The sequence below is a fragment of the Myxine glutinosa genome, chromosome 11 (assembly GCF_964187855.1).
Source record: "Myxine glutinosa chromosome 11, kmMyxGlut1.1, whole genome shotgun sequence".
Taxonomy (NCBI): domain Eukaryota; kingdom Metazoa; phylum Chordata; class Myxini; order Myxiniformes; family Myxinidae; genus Myxine; species Myxine glutinosa.
Genome location: NC_136271.1, coordinates 89,708,065 through 89,731,541, shown reverse-complemented (window position 1 = coordinate 89,731,541; position 23,477 = coordinate 89,708,065). Strand labels below are relative to the sequence as shown.

Below are 23,477 nucleotides of genomic sequence, written 5' to 3'. Positions count from 1 at the left end.
AAGCCTCAAGGTTGTACAGTGTACACTGTACAAGGCCTCAAGACACGACACGAATTAACACGATTTTCAATACAGGTATGAAAGATTTGCACCGAAAAATCTTCGTCGGGACACAATATACGTACAACACCATAAATAAATACAGTTTTAACGAAAATACAAATGGGAACAATCACTTAACTTCGATTTCAAATCGTTCGCGACGCGGCAAAGGCCTTGCTCACGACACGGCAAACAGACGATCAATTTATGAAAGATAAACACCGAGAAACAACCAAAGTTGCACACAATAACTTCACACACCGAAAGATAAATACAGTTTCGACAAAATACAATTGTGAACAGACTTAACTTCGAAAAACGTGGAGACCGTGTGGAGCTTCGAAAATCCCTCCCACCGTCCAATTGCACTTGGTGCAATGGAGTGTCATCCTAATGGAAGACAAGGCCTTACCCTAATACACATAATAAGGAAATAAACTACTGAACAGGGATATTATGGTGTCCTTCATGTATGCTTTATGGAACTAACTACGGGAACGCCCTTTGACCTTTATACAACACTGGAGTAAGGAGGGCGATATTTTAACAACAATTTACACTGCAACAACAACAAAAAAAAAACATTCTCATATCCACAACAATACCATCTCTTACAGTTCCTCCTTTCTACATTCCCTAAACTCTCCAGAACTCCACCCCTCCTTCAGTGTCCTCAAACGTATTTTTGACTCGAAGGTCTCAAACTCATTTTGCAAAAAATGTTCGTTTCCCATGAATCGTACACTTTTCAAAATCCAATCTCACCCCTCCCCTCCAAATCCTCCCCATCACCCATCCCTTTCAAATCTCCCCCCACACCCCTCCCCTCCGAGACTCTCCCTCGCTCCTCCCCTCCTAGACTCCCCTCTCACCCCTCCTCCTCAAAGCATCCTCCCTGCTTCTTCCCCCTTCCAACTTTCACCTTCATCTCCCCCAACCTTCTGCCTCGCTCTTCCCCCTCCTCAAATAACACCTCACTGTGCCTCACCCAATCTCCATCAAACCTTTTGTCCGCCCCATTCTTCCCTTTCTCCAAGCTATTCTGAAATCTCTGACACACCTTCAACAGCTCTCCCTACCTCTTCCTCCTCTTCCACATCTTACCCTACCCCTCCTAGGTGAAGAAAAATAAAGAATAAAATAATAAAATAAATAAAATAAATAAAATAAAATAAAATAAAGAATAAAGAAAAAATAAAGAAAATAAGTTCCCGGTGTGTACCCCGGTTTAGAATAGGTGCACCGTATCCCTGCGCATCGTAAGAGGCGACTAAGGGTTGGCGCCAGGAAGGGCATCCGGCCATAAAAACATTGCCTCAAACAGGGGACCATGATTGTCATGGGGCCTGCAAGGCTAACCCCTGCTCTAGCGGGGAAAAATGGCCTCAAAAACGATCATTCATTCATTCATATATAAAGAACCTTTCGAGTCGCTAAATATCAGTAATTTATTATATCGTTACGAATTTGGTTAGTGATATATGTAGAGCAGAGTAGATCTGAGTAGTTAACATGCTTCGACTGTCGCGATAGGGAATCTACCTGTAATAAGTTCTGTGTGTTTAGGCGTTTTGTCGGTCAAGGTGTATAACTGTGGATCTACCAGGAGATTCGGGTGATAGGTAGTGTAGGGGTTAATGAGTAGAGCCCTCTATATCTCACCTGGTAGTCAAACCTTTGTCCCTTATGGCACTGCAGACGACATAGACACTAGTTAGGACCTTTAGTACAACATTAATGACGCCCTTCACCCCTGACATGACTTAGGAAGAAATCGGGCTAGAACACCGCCACACGGCCACCACCATTTACACCTCCAAGAGGCCTATCCATCTCGCATAGCACGTGCTACACCACCATGAACAAGAGCGCATGGAACTGAGGCGCAGTGGGCGTGACCTGAGCGAGCCGGCGAGTCGGGGGAGGCTATGATTGGCAGAGTAGTGCGCCAATGCTGACGTCACCGGCCAGAGATATTAGCGGGGGCGGGACGCGATTACCGGGCAGAGAGTTGGATCGAGAGTTGATTTTGGGCAGCAGAGAGAGTGAGAGTCGTTCAGTTGGAGTCCCGGTGCGAGTGAGTTCAGACTCGGCGTGTGGAGTTACGCAGATTGTAGTTCAGTTCAGATCTGATCCTGAGTTCGTGCGCAGTGCAGGCCAGAGGAGTTGGCGTTGAGTTGAGTACAGTCCCGGTGCGATCCCGAGTTGAGAGAGTCCTGTCCTGGTTGGCTTGAGAGTTGGTTTGTGAGTCCGAGCCCGAGTGGAGTTCGCTTGCTTCGTGCAGCCCTGCGTTGGACCTTTGGTGCACGGACCTCGTGGGGGTCGACGAGGAGCCTGGAGTGGGCGCTGGCCCGGGCCTTCGCGGTGCTGGGGCGCTGGAGCAAGGGACCTCGTGGTGTGCAGCGGAGATTGGACGGACAAGACGACAAGACGAGATAAGGCCGCATCCGCGATTACATTTTACACAACGAACGTATTTCTTTTCTTTAGTTCGCAGCCCCTCATTTGTATCTGAAGTGTGAGTGGGGACGTCCTGATTAGGATATTAGATTTACTAGCGCGTGCTTTTCCTGTCCTTGCTTTCATTGAATAAACCCTTATATTACTTTTTGTACAAATACCTGAACGCAGTTTACAGGGTGGTTGATTTCACAGTTAAGGCTGCGGGGACTTGCGCCACTTCCCTCCATTCCGCGCGCTTAGGTGTTTTAGATTTTGGAATCCGCCATTGAGTTTCCGCCTCGGAGTTAAAGACTTCGTGATCGGCATCCGCGACCGCCTGATATTAATTTCGGCGGTTGCGCGACAATATTTTCCGGTTCACGATCACTGATCGATGTGTATATATATGTTGCTCAGCTTGGCTCTGCCCCTCCCGAAAGCGCGCCCTGTGTCGCGCTTTTGACGTTCGCAGACGAGGCTGAGAGCGCGCGGTGCGGCTTGTGGAGAACTCTAGATTAAACAAGGGATATCCATTTTTTAAAAATATTTTCGTTTAATTAACGATATCTGCCAAACCACGTGACCTATCGCAAATTCAAAAAAGACATTTTAGCAGATTGACATGCTGAACAGATCTGTGAAGTTTCCCCTCGATTGGATCAACAATGAGGGAGGAGCTCAGTTTTAAAGGTTCATGCTTAAAAACGTCATAACTCTGAAACCATGTGACGCATGACATCATGCTCGTTGACTTTTTTGTTTGTCATGGGTATGCGATTCTGCCTGTAAAGTTTGGCCTCGATCTGTTCAGCCGTTGCAGAGAAAAAGGGTTTTCGTGTTTTCACGAAAAACAATATGGCGGCCGAACCACGTGACCTGTGATGTCATAATTACGATTAATATATTCTACAGACCGAGTCCCCCCTACGGTGAAAATTTGATCTCAATCGGTCCAATCATTGCAGAGAAAATCTTTTTGTTAAGGAAATTAAAACTTAAAATGGCACTGAGTTAAGGATCATCAGAATTATCAGAATTCCCAAAGTTCAAAGTGCCATAACTTTGTCAAAAATGATCGAAACGTCGTGAAGTTCGAACTTGATATGTAACTTATCATGAGGAAACCATGTACCCAGTTTGAAATCATTAGCATTAAGAGTTTAGAAAAAGAAGTCCGGAAAACTGTTCTTTGCGTGACGGACTGACGGACGGACAGACGGAGGGACGGCGTGAAAACATATAATCCCCTCCGGTGTACACTGGTAGGGGACTAATAACCATGTATTAATTTAATACAAGATTATTATATGTATAAATCAAACTTTGTAAATATTAAAAGAAACTCTTACCTCCATTGATAAGAGGTTTGAATCCAGTTCATCAATTTGAAGGTTTAGTCCCACACAGGTAGTAGGACTCCAAGGAGTTGTAAAGTCATCCCACTCAAGCTCAGGACAGCAGTCCATGCTCAAGAAAACTAAAAGGCTGTTTCAATTTAGCCGGTGTTTCCACCCTTTATATAAGAATTCCCTGGGCAAGTCTGGGCATGCCTGGGTAAGGCTTAGCTGAAGATGATGTAATATTGGCTCAACAGCAATACCTAATCCGAGAGTTAAATTCTAATGTAATATTTATCATTATGTTAGATGGTGATTCTGCTTTTAAGAAAATTAAGCTATTACCTAATAATGAAACACAAATATTCGTTGGGTCTCGATATGAGTTCAAAGAAAATATGGGGGTCTATTGAGGATTTAACCTTTTTTAATGGTTTAGATGGGAAAGGGAGAAATAGACGGATGTTTTTGGGTTTTTCGGTGGGTGGTCCATAAGTTCCAACGCACTTTCCCCATTTTTTTTTTTTTTTTTTTTTTGTATACAAGGTCGAGGCTCGTGAAAGAGCGAACATTAATCACACAGAAAGACAAACCGACACATAAAACATATAACATAGGGAGCGGTAGACAAGATGGGGAGAGAGGGGGAAGGACACAAACACAACATTTGAGAGCAGGGACCGAGAGACATGGAGACATCGAGAGATCTGAGAGAGGGCGAGGGCTTTGGGGGGGGGGGGCGTGGGAAGGGGGCGGTGGGAGAGGTATAAAACATATGGACACTGCCAGGACTTCCAGGAAAGAAGTTGGAATTTCAAACAAGGTGGATCTGGGGTGAATTAGCGGGGGTAGAAAAGATCAAGGTTTTGGATGGGGGAAGATAAAGAGATGGTGGTGAACAGCTGTTTTAAAGACCTGGAGGGAGGAGTGGGATTGAAGGGAGTGAGGGAGTTTGTTCCAGAGGCGGGAGAAAAGAGGAATGAAAGAGTGAAGGTGAGCAGAGAGCCGAGATTTCGGCAGTTTAACCATCAGAGGGTTGCTGGCAGATCTTGTGCGACCTGTAGGAATATTTGGGGGACAGAGCACAGAGAGAGCTGGGGGTGCAAGGCCGGAGAGGAGTCGGTAGAAGACAGAAAGACCACCTACCTGCCTGCGGTGAGTGAGTGAAAGGCCCTCAGAGATAGCTTCATCGCGGGAGATTCCAATAATTCTGAAAGCTTTGGTTTCAACAGCGTGAAGCCGAGCTAGGTGTGAGGCAGGAGCACCGGCCCATAGGGGAGAACAGTATTCCATTGAGCTGCGGATGAAAGCCTTGTATGTGGTGAGGAGCTCAGGTGTGCCGAGGAAGGACTTCGCACGACGGAGGATGCCCAGTCGGCGACTGGCTTTGGAGGCCAGCTTGGAAATGTGGTTTTCCCAAGAAAGATCAAGGCAGATAGTGAGACCCAAAATCTTGAGCGACAGAACTTCTTGGAGAGGATTGTTGAGAAAGTAGATGGGAGGGTTGTCCAGTCGATCTTTTCGGAGAGACATAGTAAGAGTGTGAGATTTGTCAGGATTGAAAGACATGTTCCACTTGTTTGACCAGTCTGTGATTTTGTCCAGGTCTTCAGAGAGTGAGGAGGCAGCAGACTGCCGATCTGAGGGAAGAGGAATGGAGCGGCAGAGAGTGGAGTCATCAGCAAAGAGATAGAGAGGATTTTCGAGAGAGTCAGAGAGATCATTGATGAAGACCAGAAAAAGCACGGGGCCCAGAACACTGCCTTGGGGAACTCCAGCCTGAACAGGAAGAGGAGATGAGAGAAACCCATTCAGGGCCACACGTTGACGACGACTAGAGAGGAAGTCCGCCAGCCATGCGTGGAGATTTCCATGGATACCAAAGGAGGAGAGTTTGGTGAGCAGAGCGGGGTGCCAGACCGTGTCGAAGGCACGTGATATGTCGAGGGAGACAGCTCTAATTTCCTGTTTGGCATTGAGGACCTCCATCCATTGTTGAGACAGCAGAAGCAGCATGTCCAGAGTAGAGTGACCTGGTCTGAAACCAAATTGATGATCAGAGATCAAGCCATTGGAGAAGAGGAAAGATTTCATATCCGAAGCAATGATGGATTCCATGACTTTGCTGATAATTGGGAGAAGGCTGATTGGTCTGTAGTTGCTAGGATCTGTTTTTGCACCTTTTTTGTGCAAAGCGGTGATGTTGGCTGATTTCCAAGCAGATGGCAGTTGACCTTGAGCAAAAGAGAGGGTGAAGAGAACAGAGAGAGGGTGAGATAGAGCAGCAGAGCAGGATTTTAGGACCCGTGGGCTGATGCCGTCGGGTCCAGTTGCAGAATCAGAGTCGAGGGTTGACAGAAACTTTTCCACCTTGTCAGGAGGAAAGGACACGGAGTCCAGGAGCAGCAGGGTACGACTGGGTATGGTGGGTACAGAGAGGGATGGGTTTGGGACACAAGATTTAGAGGCAAACACAGAGTTGAGGCATTCAGCTTTTTCACGTGCGGAGTCAGCTGTGTAGCCGTTTGAGGTAAGGGAGGGGATGGAGGGGGAACAAACACCAGAAACGGATTTGACCAGACGCCACCAGGATTTGGAAGAGGGAGACAGATAAGAGAGTTCGGTCTTGAGAACGGAGAGATATTGTTTCCTGGCTCTCCTGAGGGTGGACACACACTTGTTTCGGGCTTTGTGAAAGGAAATGAGATTTCCTTCCGTTGGATTTGCTTTCCAGGAGACGAAGGCAAGTTGTTTCTGGGCAACAGCCTCACCACAAGATTCCGTGTACCATGGACGGGAGGAAGGGTATGACAACTGAAGACGAGATGGGATAAATCTGTGCATGAGAGAGAGCAATTTACTTTGGAAGAATTCCCAGGATGAGTTGATGTCAGAGGTGGTAGAGATGGGACTCTGCATTCACTTGCATGTTAAATTAGGTATGTTTTAGAACCACCATTCTCCTACTACTAGGGTGAGAACTGATGGAGGTTTCTCACCCTCTACAATTTTTATAGACTTGAAATTTTGAAATCGAGTTGAAATGCTTGTGAGCTCTGAAGAATGCATTTATAACAATGGCTTTGTTGGTGACAAAGGACAGCAGAGTCTAGCGAACTTTGCGAGTGGAAATTTGATGACAGACATAAGGGATTTGAAAATTTGATTTGAGGAAGATCAGGTGGAGTTATGTTGGGGACATCCAGGATAGAGCTGGCTTCACACTGAGAAGCAAGGGTATAGGTATTGGCTGGATTTCGGAGAGCTGGGGAGAAGGAAAGGATGACTCACAGAAGAAGTTGGTGGAGATCCACTTATCTAAAGACCGGAAGGTACGGCTGCTGCTGGGCTGCTCGTCAGATATGCTGGATAGAGGTGGCTTTGGTTGCAGAAATGATGTGATGTCGGCGGAGTTGTTGTGGACAGCCGCATAAGCACTATGACTATGATCTCAAGGTGAAGCTTCCAAGGCTTTGAAAAGGCGATTTTCAAGGAGACAAAGGAAGGCCAACTGGTGAGTTTCAGTATTTCCTCTCCTCTCTCCTTGTTCGTTCATTCCCTTGATGTTTGTGTTTGTGTCCCACAGGCAGTTCTACTTTTCTCTTCCACGAGCCTCACTCTTCTAAAAAACAAACAAAAAAACAGTGCACAAGTATACCACCTCAATGATACATGTGTATTTAGCATTTATACAGCAAAACGAAATTTATACAGCAGACGCATGTTAGCGTATAAACCCACATGTTTGCACCTCAATGATACAAACATGTGGGTTTATACGCTAACGTGTGTCTATGTTGGCCGAATTCGGAAATTAATCCCATTCCAATAATCACATCAATTGCTGGCTTCAGTCTCCAAGGTGATTTCATCATCACATGACAGAACCTGCAGTGGATCTGTCTGGACAAGTTTTCCACTTTGTGAGGCAGTGCCACCTGGAGAAAAATCAAGGTATTGACCGAGGCACCAAAGGAAGCAAGAAGCCAAAGATACTCATATCTTGAAACTCCTTAAGCTTTCTTGGAAGTATTTACTGAGAATAAAAGTTTTCATGCATAGTGTTGCTGTTATAAGCTTTGGTAATGTTTTCAAAGTACAATCGAGGAAAGGTATTTCCAATATGTATATTACATCTCACCTGGCTTGCTTTCCATTACATTTAGTACCAACTGTTTGTCTTGCTGTAAGAAAATCCAGAGGTTTCCTAACAAATGTCTCCTTAGCTCCTTGTGTTGTACATAGTACATGTACAAGCTCGACAATGAGCCTGAAACACAAGTGTACACATGGTGTTACCTGAAAGGTGTTGGATTGTTTTGGACAGTGACAGTGATTAAGACTCATGGAGGAGCTTGGTACATATATTACTGGCCTCAAGAGACAACAGTAGATTTTGATATAAACCGCAAGGATGAAATGAAATGAATGAATGATCGTTTTAAGGCCATTTTCCCCGCTAGAGCGGGGGTTAGCCTTGCGGGCCCCATGACAATCATGGTTCCCTGTTTGAGGCAATGTTTTTATGGCCGGATGCCCTTCCTGACGCCAACCCTTGGTCACGGTCTTACGATGCGCAGGGATACGGTGTACCTATTCTAAATCGGGGTACACACCGTGATCATTCATCCCAGCAAGCTGGTACTCAATTTGCCGACCTCGGAAGGATGACGGGCTGAGTCAACCCCCCTGGTGTTAATTCAGCGATCGACCGGGATTCGAACCCAGGATCCCAAGCCAGCACCCTAACCGCTAAGCCAACACCAGGCCACCAACACCAGCCAACACCAACAAAACAAGGAATAAATTACATCAACAACTCCCATGGGAATCTCATGATAAATCTTGGCACCCAAGCTATATTACATCAAAAATGTGTGAAGAGTACAATAAAATAGGGTTCCATTTTTTAAATTATAATCCTGAAGGTCATTTTGAGGTCACTGAAGGTCATGACCCCTAAAAATGTGCTTTGAAAAAAAAATCTAGTTTTTGTAACCGTCTGAAATATAGTTGTGCAGCAAATCAAATTGAAGGATATTTTATGTACGTTGTAATGACAGTCATTGAAACATATTCCATGGTGATTATGGCAAAGTAGAAAACATACATAGATGTTTGAACAATTAATTAAAGCATTTGTTGTTATAAACGCAGCTCACACACAGTAGTGTTTTTATCGTAATGGTAGAATTTACTTATGGTTTATTGTAGACGATATCACGAGATGAAACAGGCATCGACCGTGAGGGGATAAGACTATATCAGGTAAGAAATCCTGGTGTAATTATTTGACAATATGAGTTCATTGTGTTCCTGAAAGCAGCAGCATTGGTCAGGTTCTTCTTGGTCACACCAGTGATGAACAGACTGAACAAGTGCATGACATGGCCAATGTCTCTACACAGCAACGACAAAAACATCATGAGCTTTCTCCATGAATCACAAAACGCCAGGTGCACCAAGCAGCAAGTTAACAAACTACGGTATATTATCAAAGATTGCAATCCATTCAAACATGAAAACGACTGCTTGGTGAATATAGTCACACGGACAGTCTAAGTCAGGAACGATGAAGCTGGAAAGCAGCGCCATTAGGACTTCGTAACAAAGAGCAAACTTGGTCCAATCAGTCCTTGGGAAAAGATGATGAAGCTTAATTTATATAATCCCTCAGACCTTATAATCCTTATAGACCCTATAATCGGCTTTCCGGGAGAAATTTACAAAATTTGAATTTGTTCATATTGAATAAAACATAACTAAGTCATATGAAATGAAAGAGTACGGTGTTGAGAAACTGAATAAACTAGTGTTGTTGATATTTTGTGTAGTTGCAATGGTATTTTGATCTTTTAGTGAAATATGAGTGGCCAAAGTTGTTTCATATAACATGCACGTTCTCATATGAGCATTTGATGGTCCAACAGCATTTGAGCAAACAGTGATGGATTCTTCTTGAGCTCAACAACATGAGAGGCTAACTCTCCTCATTCTAGGATCTCAAAATTATTATTAAAGTCATAAAAAAATGGAAACCTACTTTTTTCCAATGTTATATTACATATCAATAAATTTAGAGTGAAATATTAGATTTATCACAAAATTCCCATGGGAATACACACACCCCTAGACTACAAATGAACCATAACTTCATGTAAAGTTCCTCATTCCATCAACGGGGTCTTCAAACACCTTCCTCCTCCTCTTCGTCAAATTCATCTACATCTTCAGCGGTGGCATCCACAAGGATACAACACAATATAAACCACAAGGATGTTAGTATAAAATGCACAAACCAGCAGGATACAACACAACACTTCCATATATCAATGCAGAATGTAGAACATCTCATCCCAATTGTGAAGGTTGGTGAAGTCTTGCTCGTGAAGGTTGGTATTGATCAATGGATTAAATGAGCAGGAAAGTTGAGGTGTGTTAACCACCGTCGGAAACAAGGACAACCTGCTGATGTTTCGGGCAGAGCCGCTCTTTTGTACCGATGAAAGGCTAACTCAAACTAGCGCAATTCGACTGCATTTCCAATATGTCTCTACATAGTCCCAGCCCATGACAACAGGTAGATGCCATCGTTCACTGTCCTAAAAATAAACAAGCTTGATTTATATCCCTTCAGCTGTTCTCAAGTATCACATTTTTACCAGACATGACAGGTTTCACATCGATCAGTGAAGCGGTTTCTGAGAAGGGTTTTTTTTTTTAGTATCGGCTTTCAAGCTAATATGGCTGCCAAACCATGTGACATATAACATCAAAAATGTACACTCTGCATATGTATGGGTAGGGGATCACGTTTGTGAATCTTCTTGTTGATCGGATAAGGTTCGTTTTTCTATCCAAGATGGCTGCCAAACCACGTAACCTATGACATCATAATTTTCAAACTATATGCAACAATGATGTTAGATTATATTTGTAAAATTTTGCATCGATAGGGTAAGCGATTTCTGAGATATAATTATTTAATATTTTCCTTAAATCCAATATGGCTACCACACCATGTGACCGATGACATTTTCATGATCAACTTTGAATTGCCATGCCTAGTCAATGACACACGTAAAGTTTTGAGTCAATCACTTCGGTGGTTTGGGGGATGTTTTTTTAGGGGTTTAGGTTAAATCCAATATGGCTGCCAAACCATGTGACCTATGATGTCATAAATGTAATATTTCCATACAAATGGGTCATAGATCATGTGCATGCAATTTCAGATTTTTAGGATGAGGCATTCAATTAAAACATTTATGGCTGGTATACAACTTCACCGATGATGTCATCATTATTACGCTTTTGGTCCCAATTGGGAGTATTTGACAATGTGCCAAGTTTAAAATGTTTCCATTAAACACCTTTCCCATGGGAATACACATCCCATGGGAATACACTAGGGGTGTGTGTATTCCCATGGGAGGGGAGGGGGGGGAGGGGAGGGGGAGGAGGGAGTCAAGTCGGAAGTCATTGTGTTCAATTGAATGTCGCATTTATTTTTTATTCCCTGTCAAATGGCATTGGTCCCGCATTCCGAACCCGGAAGTCGGAAGTCATTGTCGGCAAATAAATGTTTCACTCTCTGTCACATGCCGTTGGTCCCATGTCAATCGGATGAAGTTGAAAAATTAACGTTACGAAGTTTCTCTGGGGCGTACTGATTCCGAATATGAAGTTTAAAAATTAACGTTCCGAAATACGCTGATGACGTCATAATTTTAAAACGCGAAGTTTTTTGACCGAGGCACCAAATTTTAAGGTGTGCTGTAGTTGCTCTGAGACGTACTGATTCCGAATATGCCTTTGATTTTGCTCTGCGATGAGTAGTTCTCGAGTTATAAGAGGACAAACAAACAAACAAACAAACAAACATACTTTACTGCTTTATATATATAGATGTGTGTCGATCCTACCTTCAAAGTTTCGTCTCTATCGGACATGTGATTGCTGAGAAAAAAGAGGTTTAGCCCGCACGGACGGACAGACAAAACGGAAACATAATACCTCCGGCCATCTTTGGGGGTGGAGCCACAAAAACGTCACTTTCTCCTTAATTCCCAAAAAGGTTAGCATACCTTGATCAACCTCATGTTGATTCCATCCATTGAAGGTTGATTACGTTTTACTAACCACTATTGGAAGCAAATTAAACCTGACGTTTCAGGCGTTAGCCTTGTGGCTCTTGCTTGATGAAGGGTTAATATCCGAAACGTCGGCGATACTTTGTTTCCCATGGAGGTGAGCAAACCTTTGTCAACTATCGCTTAATAAAACTTTTCCTTTGTTCACAATTACAATACATTCACCATTCCGTGACAATTACTCATTTTACACGGCATGCTGTCGATGCTGAAATGTTACGTTTCCATAATTATCAAAAATACTGTTTTATCAATGTTTTCGTTCACGAATCCAATATCCCCATGTCCAACTTGGAAAAGGCCAACATGAGCCAACATGTATGACCTTAAAATGAACCTCATGCAAACAAAACAGTTATGATTGTGCGAAACAACTGAGGCATAATCTCCATCAATAGTGAAACACATAATAGTGACCATAATAGCAAAGCCCATTGTTATTGACATGATCAACAATTATTCCTAGTAAAAGTGAATAAACAGTTATATTTATTAATTGCTTTTATTTTATTAATATTTTCATTTTATTAATATTAATATTTATATTTATTTTATTACTTTTATAATATTGTTATTATTGTAATATGCTATATTATAATATTATAATTTATTATATTATTATTTATATAATCTAATACAAATGTATTTTATTAATGTTAATCTTTTATCAATTTATTAATTGCCAATTGCTTGACTCGTTTTACAATTCACTAGGTCCATGCTAACCAAGAATGGGTCCATGATAAGCACGAATGGGTCCATGTTAACCAATAATGGGTCCATGTTAACCAATAATGGGTCCATGTTAGCCAAGAATGGGTGGGTCCATGTTAACCAAGAATGGGTCAGTGTTAACCAAGAATGGGTCAATGTTTACAAAGAATGGGTCCATGTTAACAAAGAATGGGTCCCTGTTAACCAATAATAAGTCCATGTTAAGCAAGAATGGGTCCATTTTAACCAATAATGGGTCCATGTTAGCCAAGAATGGATCCATGTTAGCCAAGAATGGATCCTTGTTAACCAATAATGGGTCCGTGTTAACCAAGAATGGGTCTGTGTTAACCAAGAATGGGTGAGCGCTAACCAAGAATGGGTCCGTGTTAACAAAGAATGGGTCCATGGTAATCAAGAATGGGTCCATGTTAGCCAAGAATGGGTCCTTATTAGCTAAGAATGGGTCCATGTTAACCAAGAATGGGTCCATGTTAGCCAAGAATGGGTCCATGTTAGCCAAGAATGGGTCCATGTTAACCAATAATGGGCCCGTGTTAACCAAGGATGCACTCGAGTCCTGGGGAAGGTCATTAGGGGCTTCAAGAGCATGATCACCAGATGGGTCATTGGTCGACACATTCAAAGGGCACAGGGGTGACATGGCATTGACAGTGCAGGCAGAGGTCAGATCTAAATCGATACAACCTGGGGAGGCAGGCCACGAGAGTTCAGGGGGCACAGGACGTAATATGGTGGTCGTAGTATCAAGTGTATATTGCAGGACATTACCACCGAATATCAGGTGAAGCCGGGCGCTGCGGTGATGTTGATGAGATCCAAGTCATCAATAGGAATGATTGTGTTGGTGAATTGGTCCCTTTGGCAGAGCATTTCATAGGAGGACAAACCACAAGTACCCAGCCTGGAATTTAAGCAGGAACACACCATATCGAGGAAGACAGGCAAGACAGGGCAACCAGACGGGTCCTCAAGCTTTAGTTCGGACCGTAATTCACCGATAGCACCGATAGCTCTCTGCTTTTCTTCTGAATAGAGAACTATTCACCGATAGTTCTCTGCTTTTCCCAGTCTTTTCACCCCATAGCCTACTTCCTTGTTTAAAATCAACTCAAAAAAACAAACAAAAAAAACATTTCCTTCTCTGTTCTTATTCTTTGTTCTCATTCGTTTATTCGTTCTTATTCGTTCGTTTGTTCTTCGAACGACGTTCACTGTTATTACTGTTACTGTAATAACAGTTATTACTGTTCACTGTTAACGTTCACTGTTATTAACCTTAAAATGTTTACACTTTTCCCTCAAGTTCTGTATTCCGTTGTATATTATAACACCTTTTTCTTCTTCTTCTTTAAAAGGCTGCTTTTGACTTGCTCACCAAATCTATCCATCCCAAAAAAAAATTCCATCTCTTTCAGTGCCTCTTTTCTACATTCCCTAAACTCTCCTGCACTCCATCCTCCCTCCAGCGTCCTTAAACGTATTTTTGACTCGAAGATCACAAGAAACTCATTTTGCAATAAATGTTCGTTTCCCATTAATCGTACACTTTCTAAAATCCAATCTCACCCCTCCCCTCCAAATCTTCCCCATAACCCCTCCCATCCAAATCTTCCCCATCACCCCTCCCCTCCCAATCTTCCCCCTTGCCACTCCCCTCCTAATCCTCCCCATCACCCATCCCTTTCAAATCTCCCCCCTTGCCCCTTCTCTCCCCCCACACCCCTCCCCTCCAAGACTCCCCCTCGCCCCTCCCCTCCTAGACTCCCCCCTCACCCCTCCCCTCCAAATCTCCCCCATATCCCATCCCTTTCAAATCCCTCCCCTTGTCCCTTCCCTCCCAAACTCCCCCCTCACCCCTCCCCTTCAAATCTCCCCACCCTCATTTCTTCTCAATTTCCCCCCTCTCACTCCCCCTCCTCAAAGCGTCCTCCCCGCTTCTTCCCTCTTCCAACTCTCACCTCCATCTCCCCCCAACCTTCTGCCTCGCTCTTCCCCCTCCTCAAATAACACCTCATTGTGCCTCATCCAATCACCATCAAACCTTTTGTCCGCCCCATCCTTCCCTTTCTCCGAGCCATTCTGAAATCTCTGACACACCTTCAACAGCTCTCCCTACCTCTTCCACCTCTTACCCTACCCCTCCTCCCCCCTGTCCTGTATCCGATGCTCCCCCTTCCTCTTCATTAACGGTATGGACCTCAAACATCTGGGGCCTTCGTTCAAACTCAACTGATCTCTCCATACAGGTTGCTTCTGTCAAACCAGACGTGATCTGCTTAACAGAAACTTTCCTCCTTCATGATGTCTCTGATTCCTTAGTATCTCTCCCGGTTACTCCCTCCTCCGGTATGATAGACCTGAGCCTCGTCCTGGAGGTGGGGTTGCTATCTTTATCAAAAACTCTTCCTCACTCGCCCTGCACTGCACTCTCTCCACCTCACCCCCAGGAATAACTCTGGCTACGGCTTCCCCTTCGCTCCCACCTCCTGTTCATATGTGTGTTGTACCGTCCACCAAACAGTGATGACTCCATATACATCTCGCTGTCTGATAATATGGACCAACTTCTGTCTACTCATCCTAACTCTCTCTTCCTCAGATGTGGTGATTTCAATTGTCACCATGCCAGTTGGCTGGGTGTGGGTACCTCTCTCACCAGCCATGGCTCCTCAGCAAAGGACTTCTGCGACTCACTGGGACTGACACAATCTGTCAATTTCCCGACCCGGATCTCAGTCAACGGAGCATCTTCTCTTCTGGACTTGGTTATGACTAACTTCCCTGAAAATGTCTGCTGCTCTTCTTCTGCTCCAATCGGCTCATCTGATCATGTGCTTGTTAAAGTGGACATCTCTCTGACCATTCTCAGGGAGCCTCGTCAGCGTCGACGAGTCTGGCATTTCACTCAGGCCAACTGGCACGGTCTTCAAGCAGCCATCAATCATCTGGACTGGTCTCCCATCTCTACCACCTCTGACATCAACTCATCCTGGGAATTCTTCCAAAGTAAATTGCTCTCTCTCATGCACAGATTTATCCCATCTCGTCTTCAGTTGTCATACCCTTCCTCCCGTCCATGGTACACGGAATCTTGTGGTGAGGCTGTTGCCCAGAAACAACTTGTCTTCGTCTCCTGGAAAGCAAATCCAACGGAAAGAAATCTCATTTCCTTTCACAAAGCCTGAAACAAGTGTGTGTCCACCCTCAGGAGAGCCAGGAAACAATATCTCTCTGTTCTCAAGACCGAACTCTCTTATCTGTCTCCCTCTTCCAAATCCTGGTGGCATCTGGTCAAATCTGTTTCTGGTGTTTGTTCCCCCTCCATCCCCTACCTTACCTCAAACGGCTACACAGCTGACTCTGCACGTGAAAAAGCTGAATGCCTCAACTCTGTGTTTGCCTCTAAATCTTGTGTCCCAAACCCATCCCTCTCTGTACCCACCGTACCCAGTCATACCCAGCTGCTCCTGGACTCCGTGTCCTTTCCTCCTGACAAGGTGGAAAAGTTTCTGTCAACCCTCGACTCTGATTCTGCAACTGGACCTGACGGCATCAGCCCACGGGTCCTAAAATCCTGTTCTTCCGCTCTTTCACTCCCTCTCTCTGTTCTCTTCACCCTCTCTTTTGCTCAAAGTCAACTGCCATCTGCTTGGAAATCAGCCTACATCACCGCTTTGCACAAAAAAGGTGCAAAAACAGATCCTAGCAACTACAGACCAATCAGCCTTCTCCCAATTATCAGCAAAGTCATGGAATCCATCATTGCTTCGGATATGAAATCTTTCCTCTTCTCCAATGGCTTGATCTCTGATCATGAATTTGGTTTCAGACCAGGTCACTCTACTCTGGACATGCTGCTTCTGCTGTCTCAACAATGGATGGAGGTCCTCAATGCCAAACAGGAAATTAGAGCTGTCTCCCTCGACATATCACGTGCCTTCGATACGGTCTGGCACTCCGCTCTGCTCACCAAACTCTCCTCCTTTGGTATCCATGTAAATCTCCACGCATGGCTGGCGGACTTCCTCTCTCGTCGTAGTCAACGTGTGGCCCTGAATGGGTTTCTCTCATCTCCTCTTCCTGTCCAGGCTGGAGTTCCCCAAGGCAGTGTTCTGGGCCCTGTGCTTTTTCTGGTCTTCATCAATGATCTCTCTGACTCTCTTGAAAATCCTCTCTATCTCTTTGCTGATGACTCCACTCTCTGCCGCTCCATTCCTCATCCCTCAGATCGGCAGTCTGCAGCCTCCTCACTCTCTGCAGACCTGGACAAAATCACAGACTGAGCAAACAAGTGGAACATGTCTTTCAATCCTGACAAATCTCACACTCTTACGATGTCTCTCCGAAAAGACCGACTGGACAACCCTCCCATCTACTTTCTGAATAATCCTCTCCAAGAAGTTCTGTCACTCAAGCTTTTGGGTCTCACTATCTGCCATGATCTTTCCTGGGAAAACCACATTTCCAAGCTGGCCTCCAAAGCCAGTCGCCGACTGGGCATCCTCCGTCGTGCGAAGTCCTTCCTTGGCACACCTGAGCTCCTCACCACATACAAGGCTTTCATCTGCAGCTCAATGGAATACTGTTCTCCCCTATGGGCCGGTGCTCCTGCCTCACACCTAGCTCGTCTTCACGCTGTTGAAACCAAAGCGTTCAGAATCATTGGAATCTCCCGCGATGACGCTATCTCCGAGGGCCTTTCACTTACTCACCGCAGGCAGGTTGGTGGTCTTTCCGTCTTCTACCGACTCCTCTCCGGCCTTGCTCCCCCAGCTCTCTCTGGGCTCTGTCCCCCAAATATTCCTGCAGGTCGCACAAGATCTGCCTGCAACCCTCTTATGGTTAAACTGCCAAAATCAAGACTCTCTGCTCACCTTCACTCCTTCATTCCTCTTTTCTCCCGCCTCTGGAACAAACTCCCTCACTCTCTTCAATCCCACTCCTCCCTCCAGGTCTTTAAAACGGCTGTTCACCACCATCTCTTATCTTCCCCAATCCAAAACCTTGATCTTTTCTACCCCCGCTAATTTCACCCCAAATCCACTTTTTTGAGGTGACCTTTGTCTTCTTTCCTGGAAGTCCTTGGTGTCCTTGCGTTTTATACCTATCCTGCCTCCCCCCAGGCCCTCTGCCTCCCACACATCTCCCGATGTCCCTGCCCTCAAATGTTGTGTTTGTGTGCTTCCTCCCCTTCTCTCCCCATCTTGTCGACCGCTCCCCTTTTTATATACTTTGTTTGCTTGTTTGTTTGATTTGTTTGTTTGATAAATGTTAGCTCTTTCACGAGCCTCGACTCTGTATACAAAAAAAAAAAAAAAAAAAAAAAAAAAATTAGCCCATGTTAGCCAAGAATGGGTCATGGTGAAGTGCACTGTTGGAGATGAAGTGCACTCCAATAGTGCACTGTTGGAGATGGGCATGAGTCCATTGGTGGTGCAAATTCTACATGGGCAGAGAGCATCACATGATGGGCAGATGGTTGGTGTAAGGGAAACGTGCAGAGCCCGAGAGTACATCACTAACTTTGACATTGAGGAGAGTAGTATCCTCCAGTCAGGAAACGAAGGAGCATACCTGATACTGATGCAAAACGCACAGTCGCACATGGGAGCATTTTGGCTCGCAAAATCGGAGGGTAGATTACCCAAACTGGCTAGATGCATGAGGGTCACATGCTAGCAGCTCACAGATGAAAGAAAAGTTGTAAGTCGAGGACTAGCTGAGAATTCACCCCAGCATAGCTTGTGGTAAGTGTCAACACAGGGTTTGCTGTTGGTCAGAACATAGGCGGGTTGGCTAGATTGGAAGATGTATGGGAAGAAGTGTTTGATGGACGTAGTGATACTGAGGGCTTCAGCTTCACAGGGAAGCCAGGACACTTGGTGTTTCTCCATTATAGCACTGAAGAAACCAGCGAGCAGAGGATTTCCGATGCATAACACGTACAATGTGGTGTCCATGCCAGCACGCATGGTAGATCCGTCAGTCCGACAGTCCAACAGTCTGGTCCGACACTTTAAGTATGATGATTGTGCGATGCGACTGAAGGGCCGCCTGAGCTTCAGCGAAAGTAGCAGTTAATTTGTCGGTCACGACACATGGGCCGGTGAGGTCCAGCCGGCACAAGCATCGTCCATGGGGGACAAGGCAGCTGCATTCCGTAAAACAAACACAAGTGCCTTGTAAGTGCCAACAAAGGACCAAAGGCCTTTCATAGTGGTAGGTGGATGCCAGTACCCTAGAGTGGTGACTTGTTGAGGACTGGCACCCAAATTACCCAAAGACTATAACTGTCCTAGGATAGTTGCGCATTTTAACCCACCTTAACCGTTAAGTCAACACCAGACTTAATCCACAGGGCCAGAATGCATGGTCATACCATAAACATTGGGGACCACAAAACTTGTGAGACCACTTTTTAACAAAAAAACGTGAAGAAATCAAACATCATGAAAATAAGGACAACTACTTCGGCACAAAGTGCAAAGTACACTTGTCATCTATCTATAATTCCAGTAATCTCTGTGTGTATGTTTGTATGTTTGTATGTTTGTATGTCTGTATGTCTGTGACCGCTGTTTCTCGACAACCACGGGTCCGATATACTTTAAACTTGCCAGGTATATTGCTGGGGACCCGAGGATGTGCCTTTTCAAGGTTTCATATTAATCGGAGAAGTAGTTACCGAGCTATGTCCAAAAAACGATTCAACCAATCAGAGAGCAGCGAGCTATCACGTGTGCCGAACGTGGCGAACAGACTCTGCCTCGGACGGCACATTTGAGAGCGTATTCATTTATTTCACGTTGGAAAACTATGTTGCCGTTAAACTATGTTTTAAAACTTGCGATTCATCGTAACTGCGATTTGCGACCTTCCGGACAGTGAAGACTGCACTTCCGGCAGCCAATCACAGACCGCGTTGTTGCGTAGGCGTGGCCGATGTGAGAGCGAGCCGAGCCGAGCGCGTGCGCCATTACGGTTCGTAATTCGATTTCTTCCGGAGAAAATAATAATTTCTCGATTTCTTATGCGCATTATTTCTCCCAATTCAGTCAGAGCGAAGGGCGGAAGCGAAGAGCGTTGTTTTTTTTGTTTACGGGCGTACGGGCATACGGGCGGGGTAGAGCGTACGGGTAGCGTTTTTTTTTTTTTTTGGCAAGGAACGGGCACCCACGTACGGGCATGCCCTAGTTGTTATAAACGCATGTACTTCAGCATCGTCAGACCAACACATACATTCTAACACACACAAACCAGAATGTGTGGCAACACCAACGCATACACTGAAACGAGGTAAATGAGGATGATCCTGAAAATATACGCATCTCCGAGAGACACAATCACTGCAGGATTGGACGAATATGTAAAAAGTGAAACAGACTGTGGAATCCAATTTGTAAGCAAACACGAAGACAACAAACCAAAAAAGGTATCCCTAACCGACCCAGCAAAAAAATTCCAAAGACAGGTGTGAATGGAAGATATCACACAAGAAACCTAAACGAGTACAGCCCTGACAATTGCAAAAACGAGAAAATATAAATATAAAATGAAATATCAAGATGTTTACCGACAAGTGGGAAACCGATAAAAGAGCAAGAAGGTATGAAAATAGAGTTGAACAGATAGGGTGTAGACAAGGCTCTTTGGAATGGCTAAGAGGAGGTCAGCTCAACTGGGACAAAGAATGAATCATTATAAATACCCAAGATCAAGGACACGACACAAATGGCTTTAAAAAGATGGCAGGACTGAGTCAATCAGACAAGTGTAGGTTCTGCAAGGTAGAAAAAGAAAGCACGAGCACCTCCTATCAGGATGTAAAAAAAACTCATGTCAGAACAGCTGTATACCCAAAGGCACAACAAGGAATGGAGAGTAATCCACTGGCACATCTGCAGAAATTCAATATTCCAATATTCCAGTTCCACAAAACTCATGGAAACATGAACCAAAAGCAATCATTGAAAACAAGGAAGTAATGCCCACGTATGACCTGATGATCTCATCAAGTGTGAACATAGAAAACAAAGAACTGCTACCGGACATAATACTCAGGAACAAAGAGGAAAACACAGCATTGCTAATTGAGGTGTCAGTGCCCCTCGATTTTGGCCTTAACAACGCAGAATTCTAGAAAATGACCAAATACCAAGACCTCAAAAATGAAGTGAAAATATCCTGGAAACTGATTGTACCAGTGATTATTGGAGCAACGGGAATGATAAAGAAGAACCTTACAAAGATCTTAAAACCCATCCCTGGGAATATTACCACAAACAATCTGCAGTTGGAAGATGTCCGGGGCTCGGAGACGATCCTCAAGAGAACGCTCGGAACAAAACTTTGAGAATAAGAAAACTTCACAAACTGGTCCATGAATCATGATCCCTCAGTGAAACAGAGGTGGATGCTTTAAAACGAAACCCGGGACGACTCTGTTCCACCTTCTGAAACCCGCATATGGAGATAACAATAAACGACACACACACATGATATCATCAAGGATGCCTGAAATCGAGAGCAAGGTGCGAGCTGGGCCTGTGAGAGATGGCAATTCAAATCTAGTTGGCAGGTGTTCTTACAATCACCCATCGTAACTATCAATAAATCGTACATCGTTTTTCTTCTTCAACCTACAACTTCCATCTCATTCAATCCTGCTCCAAGTGTACTGCAAGTGCAAATGGCAGGTAAAAATCATCCATGATGATAAAAACAATTTGGAATCAAGATGATTCAGTGACTTTTCTGCAGGTTGTCCCATCTTTCAGCACTCGAGTAATAATTTGAATTTCCAAATATCATGTGAGCAAAAAAGTAAATAACAAAAAATCTCAACATTGTTGAATTGGGAAAATCCCTAACATTGCAAAAAATGAGAACAACACTCAGTAGAGCACATACCTCCGCCAGGCTGAACAGTTTACCTTTTGTATCCACTGGTAGGCCGGATCTGAACTCAAAGGTGAAGAATCACTTACTAAATTCTGGTATCTGGATCGGATCGGATTTTGACCAAAACCTAATGATTTTGTCCTCGTCACAGGAGAAATGGAGCGCAGGAGAGGATACATGGGGTGGACAAGATGGATACAGAAGGAAAGTCTCAGCAGGGAAAACTGGAAATTTGGAAGGAGAAAAGGTTAAAAACTGGAGGGAAGAACGAGATTGAAGAAGATGTGGAAGTTGATTCCATAGGTGGGAAAGAGAGGAACAAAAGAGTGGAGGTGAGCAGTGATCCTTGATTTTGGTAGGGGGTTGATGGTGGAGAATGTGATCAATGTTCTATCATAATGTTCATATTGATGTACAATATACAATTAATGCTTCCAGGAATTATTATAACAATTATCAAAACTTTTTGAAAAAGTGCTATTCCTTTTGGTTTTGTTATTGATACAAGGTAATAAAAACAAACGTTGTCAAAATGGCGGCCATTTTGTCAGTGCAAAGACAAAAATGTAGGTTTACTACTCGACTCCGCTAACAATATGCCAAGTACAGTTATCCAAAAGGTACATGGTGAACTGTGGATCTTTGCTCGAATTCCTTACTTTTGATTTGTAGCCAAGTTCCGTGCACTTGCGTACATGAGGCAACCATGATGAGTTATGTGCACCGTTTCCAGGAGTTACTCAACTCCGACACTGTAACGTTCACATAAAGAATGACACATCGCAAAGTAAGTACAACTTGCACTTTCGAATGACATAAATGAAATAATAGGATTAACTCAAGTAAAGCATCACACAAGATAAATTAGCAAGAAGGGCTGGAAGGGTCCACTCAGCGGTACAAGGGTTAGGAAAGTCAAACACTGCGCAACAGATGAATGGAAACACCAGTTCTCACTTGTTCTTGGCAAACCATTCCTACAGGATGATGCAATCACTTACTCGGAGAACTGACTGGAGCTGCAGAAAGGCCTTGCCTTTGTTCAACTCGAGGTAATAAAAAGCATTCAACAGCCAGAAATAAATGAAATGAAATCAGGAGCACTCATTTTTCACATAGCTCTTGGAATTGGAGACTCTCCCTCCCCAATGTCAAACAATTTGAAAATATGAGTGATGTGCATTTTGCAGGGAAGTGTTCTGGGACATGTGCCAGGATGTTGTGGCCCTCGGAGCATCTTACAAAAGTTCCACCTAGATATTAGCAACATTGAGAATGTGTGTTTGCAACTTTATTATTCATGTAGGCCTGTGATTCATTGAGGTTGTGCTTGTGAAAGTTTAAAAAACTCCCAGTCAGGACAGATAGTAGCTGAGACAGGGGGAGGGAGGGCCTGGCGTTTTGGATCCATTCCCAGCAGCCGCAATGCAACAAAACTGAGGTTACTGTGCCAAGTTACCGTATGTTCGCGTGTATACGCACAACTCCCTATCCAAGTAGACTGGGGGAACACAATATGTCTATTACAACTACATAACATGACACTGCTACCTTCAGTTAGTACTAGTGCATGTAGCAAGTTAACACGGTTAAAATAAACAAGGTAAACGTTAGCTCGAGTATATGGATAGTGTAAACAAGTAACAATATTATACAATAGCAGACTTGGAACTTTACAATATCTACCAAGAGAATGTTGTAGTTTTTAGGTTACTTTGCCAAAAAAAATTTGTACATCGGACAAAAATAGAATTAAGCAGTTTATACACTTGGCCTTGATCCGATTTAAAAGAAACATAACAATTCTTGCTTTGTTGAGGTTTACAAGAAAAATATTTCTGTTGCACATTGCAACTGAATAAGG

General features: G+C 44.1%; 1 protein-coding gene across 1 annotated transcript in view; it reads right to left on the bottom strand.

Annotated features, from left to right (window-relative positions):
• The window catches only part of LOC137437108 (metalloproteinase inhibitor 2), a 128,514-nt gene extending 106,178 nt beyond the window's left edge, over positions 1–22,336 (bottom strand). Inside the window, exon 1 of the mRNA XM_068131500.2 lies at positions 22,273–22,336. Within this exon, the coding sequence (XP_067987601.2) occupies positions 22,273–22,321 (49 nt within the window). The 5' untranslated portion in view covers positions 22,322–22,336. The remainder of the gene's footprint in view (positions 1–22,272) is intronic.
• Between the last annotated feature and the right edge of the window lie 1,141 nt (positions 22,337–23,477).